Here is a 13824-nt window from a genome sequence, read left to right on the forward strand (position 1 = left end):
GAGCACTGTAGAAAGAGCACTGCATGGAGCAGCAGAGGTTTAGCTGTATTCCATTCCCGGAATATCCCTCCGGTAGCTATGCAAATTTGGGAAAGTCCCTCCCCCACCCCTGGCTGGATCACAGTCTTTTTTCTAGAATAGAAGTTCCATATGGACAGGGGCCATATTTGTTCTGTACACCTCTATGTCTCAGCACCTAGAACACTGGTTGGGACATACTAGTGTTCAATAAATACTGGCTGAACATTTGATTCAATCAACCCATTTGTCTATAAATGAACTAACAGACATCTAAGGTCTAATCCAACAAGTGGAAATAAAACAATGCCCTAGCCCAGCAAACCATGGGACTAGAAAAAAGTATTTGAGCAGACATCCCCCTATCCACAAATAATCCGTGGATGTATCAATGGAGTTAGCAGGTGAAGTGAAAAGGAAGAACAAGACAAGTCCTCTAACCAGATCACAGGAGCCTGGTGGCCAGCACAAAGACAACATGGGTTGGTAGGTCTGTAACAGCCTGAATGGCACTGTCCAAAAGGGCTGATAGTCTCCAGTAGACTGATCCAAACCTCCAACGCTGGTCCCACAACCACCAACGACTTGGATGAGAACACAGAGAGCTATTTATCAAATTTCTACATGGCAGGGAACAAGCAGCACTAGTAAATATAATACACGGCAAAAACAGAATCTGAAGCAGTTTGAGTAGGAAGAGATGACATAAGGAATCTAAAAATGTAATTCAGAAAAGAGATAGATATTCTCCCTTTAGGTTCAAAAAGCCAACAGCACAATTCAGAAATGGAGAACAAGTAACTTGCGATACTCTGAATTTAAAAGGCTCTGCAGCTCAGGTTGACTGCACGTGGAGAATGAGTCAACTGTGTGACGTGGATGCCAAAAAGCCTCATGCAATCCAAGGCTACATTACAGAAATATGGTGCTCAGAGCAAGAGAGTGAAAGTCCCTTCCTGCTCTGTGCTGGAAGACTGTTGTAATTTCTGATAAATTTCAAGAAAGACAAAGAAACACTGAAACACAACCAACTGCCTCCTCTGAGAGGCAGAAATCAGGAAGTGGGGGTTGTGGTAGACATTCCAGAAGAGGAATGGAGGACTTTTAGCCTAAAAAGACAACAGATTTCAGGAAGAGAGGGAAAGAAACACAAGAGTTGTCTATAAACACTTCAAGGGAAATAGGTTAGCCTCTTTCTCTGGAAGGTACAGAAGACCAGTGAATATATTCTGATAATTAGAATACCAATATTCTAATATTGGGAATTGTGCCAATACCCAAAATGAGCTGCCGTGGGAGAGGCAGGTCCCTGCCACCTGCCACCCCTGGGGTAGGCAGAGAAAGTTGATGAGGGCAGGACTCCAACCAAAGATCCTTTCCATCTGCAGTGTGACAGCACAAGAGAGCTGAGCCCATCATGCTCTGAGTAGGCTTTCACTGCAGAGAAACAGAGGTCTCCAAGTCAGGATCTACACTGATATACCCCAGCCTTGGACTCTCTGAAATGTAGTGCATGCATGTGTGCGTGCTAAGTCACTTCAGTCGTGTCTGATTCTTTGTGACCCTATGGACTATAGCCCTCCAGGCCCCTCCAGGCTCCTCTGTCCATGGGATTTTCCCGGCAAGAATACTGGAGTGGGTTGCTATGCCCTCTTCCAGTGGATCTTCCTGACCCAAGGATCAAACCCACGTCTCTTACATCTCCTGCATTGGCAGGTAGGTTCTTTACCACTAGTGCCACCTGGGAAACCCCTCTGAAATCTAGAGTGTTATTCAAATTAAGCAAAAAGTTACTGATTCCACCTAGGAAGAAGCAACATTTCTCTACATCTCCCTCTGGACTGAGGCTGGGCTCAGTGCTACAAGAGAGCCAAGAAAGGTGGAAGCTGTGGGGCAGAAGTGGCCCCAAGAAGTAGCTGCAGGGCAGACAAGGGTGAGGAGAGATAAGCTGTGACAGGAGACAACCATAATCAGAGATCTCTCTTCAGAGCTGTGGAGAGAAAGTTGTTTGAATGCACGTTTGGCTTCCTTTCTCAACCCTGACTCATGTCTCTAGTTTATATGTGTCTTAGGAAGCACCCACCAAGATGAAACTACTCCCCGCCCTGTCCCCCATTCACAGTCCCTTTCTCCAGCCATGCAGTGGAAGGCAGAAGAGCAAGGCCAGGTGCTCAGAAATACATCACTGATGCACAGAAGTAAAATCGGCTCCAGTTTATTGAACATCTACTATGCGCCAGACACTGAGGTTCCCAGTTCACACTGCAAGTTACCTATTATTCATAGCTGAAGAAATTCGGGCTTGGAGAGGTTAAACAGCCTGGCCAAGATAGCACTCCAAAATCATCCTAGCTCATATTCATCAAGTGTTTCCTTGGCTCTAGATGCAGTTTTTAAGCAGTTAAATGTTTCAACTCCTCTACTCCTCACAACAATCCTATGAGCTAAAGTTCTCCCACTGGCTCCATTTTACAGCTGAGAAGTGTGGCCCCAAAAAGCCCGAAAGGACTTATTCACAAAGTCACCAAGCTACCAAATAATACACTGTAGCACTCTTTCCTCTGGGTCACACTGCCTCTGCAGGAGAAGAAATAACCCTGACTGTCTCTGGTCCACCAGGCACGGGGCCCCCAGCAGATCAGGAAAGACAAATGCCTTGACTGGTGGTGGTTGTTTCTCTGCGTCCTGTGCTGGGACAGACAGGTGTGCAGGATGGGGACCTACAGGGCAAGGCAATGGCATCCAGATGGCCTGGCTGTGCACCTAGGAGCAGAGCAGCTGCGAGCTCCTCAGAGCTGACCCGGAGCCCAGGCATGGTCACACCTGTTTTTCTTGTGAAATGACACCTCCCGCTCACCACTTCCCATACAGTTTGTCTCCAGGTAAAGCACAGTCCAGCCACCCAAGATAAAGCTCTTTATCAAGCCTGGTTTAAACTCTAGCACTTTACACTATTTCTGTTTTCACCAAGTGGACAGCAAACTGGGAGGCCTCTCAGCAAAAGCCAGACCACCTATTCCTCCCAAACACTGAACTAAGAAAAGAGCACTTTCCTGGAGCAGTGGTGGCAGCTGACTGGTGATGGGGTAACTTATCACTCAACACTGTTTAGAACCACCAGTGCATGCAGATGATAAAAAGCGACTGACTCTTAGTCAGCTCCATTACCGCTTTTGAATTCTTTACAGACCACGCAGGCCATCACAACCTGCACCTGGGGGCATGCTCCCACCAACCCTGTCCCCCTGTTGGCCGCTGCCTGGGAGGCTGCTCCATGGTGACTTCTGCAGCCAGCACCTCAGCCGGCAAGCTGCCTGCTCTCAGCCACTTCCTAGATGGCAATAAACTGCCCAGGCCCTCACCAGATCAGAGATAAGGATGTCACTTTTTAGAGAACAGAGGTTCAAATGCTCATTGACTAAATCAAATGACTAGGGGGATGATGAACTGAGTTTTTCTTTTAGAAGTGAATGCTTAACTTTCACTTATCCATATCAAGTTGCAACTTCATCTGCTCTTATATGCACAGAAGCATCCCCTGTCTACACATCCACCCATTCACGGCAACCATATGGCCAACTCCATAAAATGAGGTTGGCAGCAACCTGCACCCCTAACTGTCCGTAAGCCAGGCCAGTGCCATTCCTCTCTAGGGGGTTTCTTTTATGTCCCCAGAGGAGGCCAGGGCACTCATAATCTCTGTATTTTCTTCTCAAATACATCCTGCAGAGAGGCCTTACAGCCTAGCCACTGAGGAGGAAAACCCCACAGGGAAGAGCTAAAAGGAACAAGTGCCAGGACACGTCAGCTGCTGTCTCTCCCTGGTGCAGGTTCATTTCCAATTATGATCCGATTCACAGACGGTTTTTGCTTACGTGAGCTGAAACGCTCGATCTGGTACAACGTCTTCAAAACTTTGCGTATGTCCTTCATGCTGGTGTCTCTGTGGCTGTACAAGAGAAGCCGCCGAGCGTCTGAGAACAGGCGAGACACACTGCAGGGGGAGCAAGAAAAGCAGAAACGTCCTGGTTAGACCAGCTGTCTCTTCAGTTTGAACAAAGTACCTGCCAGGAACACCCAGCTTGGCTGCAGGGACCCTGTAGGCCACCCCTGACCCACTCCAGCTGCCCCCTCACCCAGCCTCTGAGATGCTATGCTCCCACCCACCCATCCACCCACCCACCCTGCCCCAAACACTCATCCTCATGTATCCGCACAACCAAACTTTACCAGCCTTCAAGGCCCAGTCCGCATGCTGCCTCTGCAGGAAGCACTCCCTCACATGCACAGGCGTGCACACACACACACACACACACAGGCCCCCAGGACCAACTTATCCACGAAACACAGCAGACACAGTGCCTAAGGCCCAGGATACACTTAGGGGTCCACAACATTTTTAAATTTCTTTTAAAATCAGGAAAAAATTTCTGAATGAATGCATATCATTAATTTAGCCCGGAATATACTCATCTTTATATACCCAACACAGTTAAAAAATAAAATTTTTAATGCTGTTTCACGGAAAAAGGGGCTCATGAAAGTCACGAAGCCTAAGGCCTATGCACGCTGTGATGGGGCCCTGCCTGCCTGGTGCAGTCTCCTCAGAACTGTCCTGCTGCGTCTCCTGCGGCCTTTAGTCCTTTCTAACTCCTGCCATGGTTCTGTGTCTTCCAAGAATCTTCAATGGCTCATTTGGCAAACACTTATTCAGCCCTACCTATGTCTGTTGTTGAAACCATGAGCCAGGAATACAAAAGTGATGAAAGATGCCCTTCAGGGAGCTTACACCCAGGGCCAAGAAAGACCTGTAGACAGAAGGACGGACACTGCAGTGTGACAGGGCACCCATGAAGAAAGAAAGGAGATCCGAGAGCAGAAAGGACCAAGCTCCCCTAGCTTTGGCTGTGAGCTCCCTGAGGACAGGCCACATCCTCTGCACACCTCTATATCCCAACTTCTGGACCAGTTGTCTCCCACACACAATAAACGTTTGCTAAATAAGTGTTTGCTCACTAATGCATGAGGCTGACGTGCGTGTCTCCCTTCTCTACTTACCTGCCAGGGTTTTTTTTTTCTTTTTTTTTAATTAATTTATTTTTTTATTGAAGGATAATTGCTTTACAGAATTTTGCTGTTTTCTGTCAAACCTCAACATGAATCAACCATAAGTATACATATATCCCCTCCCTTTTGAAGCTCCCTCCCATCTCCCTCCCCACCCCACCCCTCCAGGTTGATACAGAGCTCCTGTTCAAGTTTCCTGAACCATACAGCAAATTCCCATTGGCTAACTATTTTACATATGGTAATGTAAGCTTCCATGTTACTCTTTCCTTACATCTCACCCTCTCCTCCCCTCTCCCTACCTCTCTACCTGCCAGTTTTTTAAGGAAAGGCCCCCAACCACAGAACTGTCAGCTATATAAAAAATGTACCAAAATGAGCTTACAAGGTTTTAAATTTTGGCAGCAATTCTCCCTGGTCTCATTCTTTGGACTTTATCACACAAACCTTCACAAAAGCACCTTCACTCAAACCCAACCATTTAAAATTCCCCGGAGTCTGAGAAAGGAAAGAAGAAGTATTAACGGACAAGTTTGGGAAAGAAAACCTGATCCGGTACTTACATGGACTTGTTAAAGTTTCCAACAATTCCCGGAGCCTCACCAGGAGTTGGATAACGGAAACAGGGGTTATTGGCATTACAGATAATCCCCTGAACCCAAGGAAGTGTTCCTGCAGAGGGCATGGCTTTGTTTGGAAAGTGGCCTGTTGAAATTGAGGAAGAGAAAAACACAAGGAGAAACATTAATGCTTTGAAGGATTTGGGATTTGATAGCAATCTTTTTCTCTTTTGGTTCCACCCAAACATTGTTCCATCCCAAACTTGTCCCATTCTCTGAATCCCAGAAATCTGCCACCATCGACTGATCATAAGTTGGAAATGTGGCATCAGATAGCAGTTCCTAATCTACCTGACATCATCTGTAGGGTTGGATTCATGACACCAGCTTTGGGGAAGTGACCAGATCATACACAGAAGGTGCCTGGAGGGCAGCAAGTATGAGATCCTCATCCCTTCACCTTTCGCCACCCACTTCACCCTTTCGAGACACAGAGAGGCCCTGGTGATGACTTAATCCTCTTCCTTCATATTTGAAAGAAGAAACCATGGTGAGAAAAAGTGGCTGATGAAGAACACTCAGGGACTCAGTGGGCAGGACCAGGGGTAGAACCCATGCTTCTGTGATCTCAGTCATGTTCCTTCCCTTACACCTGTGGCCTCCTTTAAAACTCAATATTAAAAAACAAAAAACCTAAGATCATGGCATCTAGTCCCATCACTTTATGGCAAATAGAAGGGGAAACAATGGAAGCAGTGACAGATTTTATTTTCTTGGGCTCCAAAATCACTGTGGATGGTGACTGCAGCCATGAAATTAAAAGATGCTTGCTCCTTGGAAGAAAAGCTACGACAAACCTAGACATTATATTAGAAAGTAGAGACATCATTTTGCTGACAAAGGTCCATATAGTCAGAGCTATGGTTTTCCCAATAATCATGGATGTGAGAGCTGGACCATAAAGAAGGCTGAGCACCAAAGAATTGATGCTTTCAAACTGTGATGCTGGAGAAGACTCCTAAGAGTCCCCTGGACAGCAAGGAGATCAAACCAGTCAATCCTAAAGGAAATCAACCCTGAATATTCATTGGAAGGATTGATGCTGAAGTTGAAGCTCTAATACTCTGACCACCTGATGCAAAGAGCTGACTCATTGCAAAAGACCCTGATCCTGGGAAAGATTGAGGGCAGGAGGAGAAGGAGCAACAGAGGATGAGATGGTTGGATGGCATCACCGACTTAATGGACATGAATTTGAGTAAATTCCGGGAGACAGTGAAGGACAGAGGAGCCTGGTGTGCTGCAATCCATGGAGTCACAACGAGTGGGACATGACTTAGCAACTGAACAACTCCCTTATCTGTTGGCTCTTCTCAACACTCCCATTACTGTCCCCTGTGGACCTCTGTTCACCTTCTCCACTAGTTCCCAAGCTCCTCAAAGGCACTCGATGAAGGTGCTGACTTAGGATCAAATGTCATCTGTGAAGCTACATTAGTTGCTGTTGCTGCTTCTCTATCCACCAAAACAACAAGCCCCCTCTTGCAGGCCATCTCCTCTCTTTCCTTTCCCTTCACTACAGAGGAGCTTCTTACAAACAGCAGGACTGCATGTACAGGGACTGGTGAGAGGCATCAAAATACAGTTTGGTTCATGGACATGAGCCATGGAGCTGCTTAAGCAGATCAAGATAAATGTGCTCTGGAACCTGGGTCTCTTAACTTGAGACCAAGCATGTGTGGATTCCTGTGACAGAAAGGCCGAGGCTCCAGCACTCATCATATTCTCAGGATAACCTGTGACCCCCAAAGAGTTGACAATCATTAAGAACCAAGGCTGTAGGTGGTGAAGAGCCATAGAGCTTCACAGGGTTTAGGGTTAGACCAACAGTCTCTGCAACTTGCTAAATAGTGACTTTGGTCAAGTCAGTGACCCCTTAAAGCCTCAATTTCTTCATCTATAAAATGATGATAACAATAGAATCCATTTCACAGAGCCATAGTAAGTATTACATGAGTTTTTATAGGCAAAGTATGAGTCCCTGGCACAGGGTAAGGATCAGCGAATGGGCCCATTAGAGTTACTGCAGCGCTTGGTGGCCAGCCTACAACAGTACTTCCTCAGCTCCTGCCCAGCTAGGAGCACTCCTTCCATCTCACAGCCCCCACCTCCCTCTAAGGCATAAACCCATTTTTTTCAGTTTACATTTCCATGCAAATGGGCTAACAGAGTCTCCCCAGAAGTTCACCCATAGCCAGAACTTTCGACATTTTGCATTTCAATACTGGGGTCCTTTTATCTGTCTTTTTCTTCTGTCCACATACCAACCAGAGAAGCAACATCCAAAACAAGGATGAAACAAGATCTGGTCCTCTGCAGGGACTCTGGCCTCTTGAGCATTTACTCAGTTAATCCCCTTATCTCCCTGTTAATAGTTCAAGGAAAACCAAACAAGGTCCCTTGCCTAAGTCAGCGGCTCCTCATTCAGGGGAGATTTATGTAACCCAACCAAATACTCGAAGGACCAAGGGATTGTCCCCTTTTAACCTCCAGGAAATGCTGGCACCAAAGCCAGGGTGGTGCTGGTCCAGCACACTGACAAGGTGCTTCAGCCCACAGCCCAGTGAGTGGGCACACCCTTCCCCGTGTGCCATGTCCCATCTGATTTCCAGACAAAACCAGGATGAGGATTTGGCATCAGGTACACAGGATGATGGACTCTCATGATCCAGGGAAGTGATGAGGATCTTCATGGGTCTGGGTCAAACTGGGAAAGATTAATGGGGAAGAATTACATACCAACCCCTTGCTCCCAGAGACAAGACACCTCTGCAAGCATCAGCTTAACTCTCTGCCCTTCCAGCCAGGTCCCTAGAAAGTGCTGAGAACAAGAAGTAAAGCTGCAAGAACTGCATTGAGGGAGGGCAAAAGTCTTATCCCAATAAACTGTGGAAAATTCTGAAAGAGATGGGAATACCAGACCACCTGACCTGCCTCTTGAGAAACCTATATGCAGGTCAGGAAGCAACAGTTAGAACTGGACATGGAACAACAGACTGGTTCCAAATAGGAAAAGGAGTACGTCAAGGCTATATATTGTCATCCTGCTTATTTAACTTCTATGCAGAGTACATCATGAGAAACACTGGACTGGAAGAAGCACAAGCTGGAATCAAAATGTCAATAACCTCAGATATGCAGATGACACGACCCTTATGGCAGAAAGTGAAGAGGAACTAAAAAGCCTCTTGATGACGGTGAAAGAGGAGAGTGAGAAAGTTGGCTTAAAGCTCAACATTCAGAAAATGAAGATCATGGCATCTGGTCCCATCACTTCATGGGAAATAGAAGGGGAAACAGCGGAAACAGTGTCAGACTTTATTTTTTTGGGCTCCAAAATCACTGCAGATGGTGACTGCAGCCATGAAATTAAAAGACGCTTGCTCCTTGGAAGGAAAGTTATGACCAACCTAGATAGCATATTCAAAAGCAGAGACATGACTTTGCCAACAAAGGTCCGTCTAGTCAAGGCTATGGTTTTTCCTGTGGTCATGTATGGATTTGAGAGTTGGACTATGAAGAAAGTTGAGCACCGAAGAATTAATGCTTTTGAACTGTGGTGTTGGAGAAGACTCTTGAGACTCCCTTGGACTGCAAGGAGATCCAACCAGTCCATTCTAAAAGAGATTGGCCCTGGGTGTTCTTTGGAAGGAATGATGCTGAAGCTGAAACTCCAGTACTTTGGCCACCTCATGTGAAGAGTTGACTCATTGGAAAAGACTCTGATGCTGGGAGGGACTGGGGACAGGAGGAGAAGGGGACGACAGAGGATGAGATGGTTGGATGGCATCACCGACTCGATGGATGTGAGTTTGAGTGAACTCTGGGAGATGGTGATGCACAGGGAGGCCTGGCGTGCTGCGATTCATGGGGTTGCAAAGAGTTGGACACAACTGAGCGACTGAAATGAACTGAACTGAACTGAACTGAAAAGTCTTATCTTAGGTATAGGAATTTCACAACATTTCTGAGAATCGATGGTCTGGATTCAAAGAGATCTGCGTCAAAATTCAACAACTTGCCCAAGATCACAACTTCAGCAAGTGGCAGAGCCAGGAAGTGGGATCCAAACAAATCCCAACTTTTCTGATTCTAAACTCAGTGTGATTTCCACTACACTGCCTTCCTCGCTTGTGATAATTCCAGAGAGAGACTAGACTAACAGATGAAAAAGCTGAGTTTTCCCTAAAATGGTTACATCAGCAGGGCTTAGGGTAACATTTATATAAAATCAAATATGCATTTGCTCATCAACCTTTGAGGTTCCAAACAAAAAAGCAGAATTACCTCCCAGGCCCATAAATAGAGTGTATATTTCATTGTATGTGCTTTTCCTTTTTGGTAAAATCAGAAAATCACATCTGGTAGAATGTTTTCAGGTGTTTGTTTTTTTTTAACTTGAATATGTATAATGTGTACTAGCAAATTAGCAGATGAATAACTGTGAGTATGTGCCCTGAAAGACATGGGATCAGATTAGGAACACAATTCAAATGTGACCCCAGCTCCACCACTTCCCTGAAGAACTGTATCCTGTACACCTATGGGGCTGGTTCTTTACCAGCTGAGCTACTAGAGAAGCTGCTTGCTCCTTGGAAGAAAAGCTATGACCAACCTAGACAGAATAATAAAAAGCAGAGATATTACTTTGCTGACAAAGGTCCATCTATTCAAAGCTATGGTTTTCCAGTAGTCATGTATAAATGTGAGACTATAAAGAATGCTGAGCACCAAAGAATTGATGCTTTTGAACTGTGGCATTAGAGAAGACTCTCGAGAGTCCCTTGGACTTCAAGGAGATCAAACCAATCTATCCTAAAGGAAATCAGTCCTGAATATTCATAGGAAGGACTGATCCTGAGGCTGAAGCTCCAATACTTTGGCTACCTGATGTGAAGAACTGATTCATTGGAAAAGACCCTGATGCTGGGAAAGATTGAAGGCGGGAGGAGAAGAGGATGACAGAGGATGAGATTGTTGGATGGCATCACCGACTCGATGGACATGAGTTTGAGCAAGCTCTGGGAGTTGGTGATGGACAGGGAAGCCTGGAGAGCTGCAGTCTATGAGGTCACAAAAAGCTGGACACGACTGAGAGACTGAACTGAACTGAACTGATGGGGCTGATGGGCTGTGGATGGAGCTGGATAATGACAGGAAAAGTCACTGGGGCCATGGAATAAAGGTCCCAGCTAAACTCCCCCACAAATGCTGATCTTTCAGATTGGGGCATTTTTGCAGTGTTAATCCATCTAGCAAGCTCAACCAGGAGAGAAAGATTGAGACTGTGGGATAACACTCACAACCACCATGAAAAAATAAAATGAAAGTGTTAGTCGCTTCTTTGCAATCCCATGGACTGTAGCCTACCAGGCTCCACTGTTCATGGAATTCTCTAGGCAAGAATACTGGAGTGGGTAACCATTCCCTTCTGGGAATCTTCCCGACCCAGGGATGAACCCAGGTCTCCTGTGTTGCAGGCAGATTCCTTACTGTCTGAGCCACCAGGGAAGCCCCACAACAAACATATGGGGTAAGCATTATTCCCCTTTTATAAAAAGAACTTACGTCACTTGCCCAAGGTGACCTGTGTTGAAGCCAAGAGTCAAACCAGGTAACCTGACATCTAGAGCATGTGTTCTTAGCCACTATTGTATTCTCTATGCTCATTGAAAAGGCCGTCATCCAAACATATAATTGGGAGTCAGATGACCTGAGTTTTATTGCATCACTGTCACTTAATAGATATACCTCAGGCAAGCCCCTGAACTTTTCTGAGTTCCTAGTTACTTATTAAGAAATTAAAGCAAATGATCACAATGATAAAGTCCATTATATGAGGTTGTTATGAGAATCAAATGGAATAATATTAGTCGATCTGAGATATTCTACACAAATGCTGCTTAAAATTATGGGTCCCATGATTTACAACTGTGTGATAAAAACATAATGTATGTGAAAAAGCCTGGCAGGGACCAGATGACAGTGATGTTAAGGTATTGCCTTAGGGAGCTTTTTTAATCACCCCTCTCTGAGCTATCAGTAAGACTATTTTATTTTCATGATTGAAAATGTATGAAACAGATGTCGGCTATTATTATAACTACTATTATCACCATTCACTAGGGCTGAAAATGGTTTCCTGAGTTGATGGCTTATCAAATAATCGGAAGCCTAGCTGTTCTGTTCCAAACCATTTTCCGTGTTTCCTAAAGATAGAGTTATGGGAAAGGTCACATTTAGTCCCTGCCCTTTGCCTGAATTTCAGTTGCCAGTGGTAAGCCTCAGGCGGGATGCTCAGATACTCACATTCATGTTGTTCATAGGGTGGATAGCTCAGCCTCACGGAGATCAGAATCAGGAAGATGAATAGAGGCCAGGCCACTTCAAGAAACAGCTGACACTGAGTAGGAAACAAGACAAAGCACTGTGAATTAAACAAACATGGATGCCGAACACTATTGAGCATTGGGAAATCCATGAAAAGATTAATTAAACAATGAACCTACTTATCCGGCCTCTCTTACCACACTCTAAGCTTTAATGATATTGAACTGTTTATAGTTCTCACCTAATACACCTTACTATTATTCCATACCTCTGTGTTTTCCCTAAGAAAGGGAAGATGCCTCCCATCCTGCTTCATCTGGCTCACTTCCACTCACCCTTCAAGACTCAACCAGGCACAATTTCCTTTACTAAAATCTCAGGCAGAGCGGGAAGCCCTTCTGCTGTGCTCCCAGAGTAACCCATGAATCCTCCTCCCATAACAGTTTCCCTGAGCCCCTGAAATCGTGTTTTTGTTACTGGCTTCCTCACTACAATATGAGCACCCTGAAAGCCAGCACTGGATCAACTCATCTTTGCACCTCCACAGCCTTAGCACAGTGTCAGGTATGTTATGACCATTTGGTGAAAGAAGACTTTGCAAACTGCTGTGCTAAATACCCACCAGCTCAGCTCTAAAGGAACAAATGAAGTTGCCCCCTGTGGGGCTGAGAAGAAGGCTCCAAAGGACAATGGAAAGTCACACTCAGTTCCATGTTGACCTGTGTGCCATCAGGGCTGGAAATATCTGGGAAGAGTGCAAAGTCCTTCCCCATCCGTCAAAATCCAGTCACCATCTTCTCCAATGGGTTAGATGACCACTGAACGTAAGTAAGTGTTATTCACCGGTTAAAGCAGTGGGGTTTCTCTAAAGGAAATCTGCTTCAGTGAGCTACCAGGGATAAATAAGCACAGGGACAGGATAGAAATCATGAGACATAATCTAACTGAACCTGTGGTGTTCAGACAACTAGTTCCACTGTTGAAGCCTCACTTCTATCATTCCTTTCAGCTCTAGACTCCGATGTTCTAATTAGGAAGAACACCAAAAGCCCAGGAGAGTCTCAGGCCCTTGTGGGTGAGGGTAACTACAACTATGTCTTCAGAGACATAAAGCCAAGAGAACACAGATATGAAATCTTTCCTTTTATTTAAATAGATTTTTTTTTGATCCCCAAGTCCATATATTTTTATTGTGGAAAATTTGAAATTAAAAAAATACAGAAAAGTAGACAAAAATAAATATAAATCACTGTTAATCCTACTTCCTGGAGATAATCCCTAGTAAATTAAGCTAATAATGGTTCTCCATTAATATTTCTGTCTTTCTTTTCTATTCATACATAAATAATATTTTTTCTCTATAAAATTAAGATTATACAGCATATATAATCTTGTATTTTGCTTTTTCATTGAATATCATACTGGGAGTGTTCCCCATGACATAAAATATTCTCTTAAAATATAGATTTTAATGGCCACTTGATACTCCACACTATGAATAGATCATAATTAATTTAACCTTGCTTCAGCTTGGTTTCATCTTTTGTTTATTTGTTGTTGGATTTCTGGTATTTTAGATTCCAAAGACCTTTGATATGGTTATACATTAAATTCTTTTTTAAATCTTCTTTATAGAAGGAAATACATGGATGAGAGCAGTGGATGTCCTAGGATGGTAAGAACATGCATGGGTGATTTTTTTTAAAAACACTTTCCTGTGTTTTCTAAATTTTCCATAATGAGCATGTATTACTTTTTTTGTAGAACAAAAAACACTGCTACCATATAA

General features: G+C 44.6%; 1 protein-coding gene across 4 annotated transcripts in view; it reads right to left on the reverse strand.

Annotated features, from left to right (window-relative positions):
- Positions 1–13824, reverse strand: part of ABCA1 (ATP binding cassette subfamily A member 1) — a 137054-nt gene that overhangs the window by 89887 nt on the left and 33343 nt on the right. For all 4 annotated transcript variants that reach the window (XM_025282162.3, XM_025282160.3, XM_025282161.3 and 1 more), the window contains 3 exons: positions 12015–12108; positions 5649–5790; positions 3894–4012 (listed from right to left, as the gene is read on the reverse strand). In XM_025282162.3, coding sequence (XP_025137947.2) covers positions 3894–4012; positions 5649–5790; positions 12015–12108 — 355 coding nt within the window. The remainder of the gene's footprint in view (positions 1–3893; positions 4013–5648; positions 5791–12014; positions 12109–13824) is intronic.

Source organism: Bubalus bubalis, chromosome 3, assembly GCF_019923935.1.
Source record: "Bubalus bubalis isolate 160015118507 breed Murrah chromosome 3, NDDB_SH_1, whole genome shotgun sequence".
Classification (NCBI taxonomy): domain Eukaryota; kingdom Metazoa; phylum Chordata; class Mammalia; order Artiodactyla; family Bovidae; genus Bubalus; species Bubalus bubalis.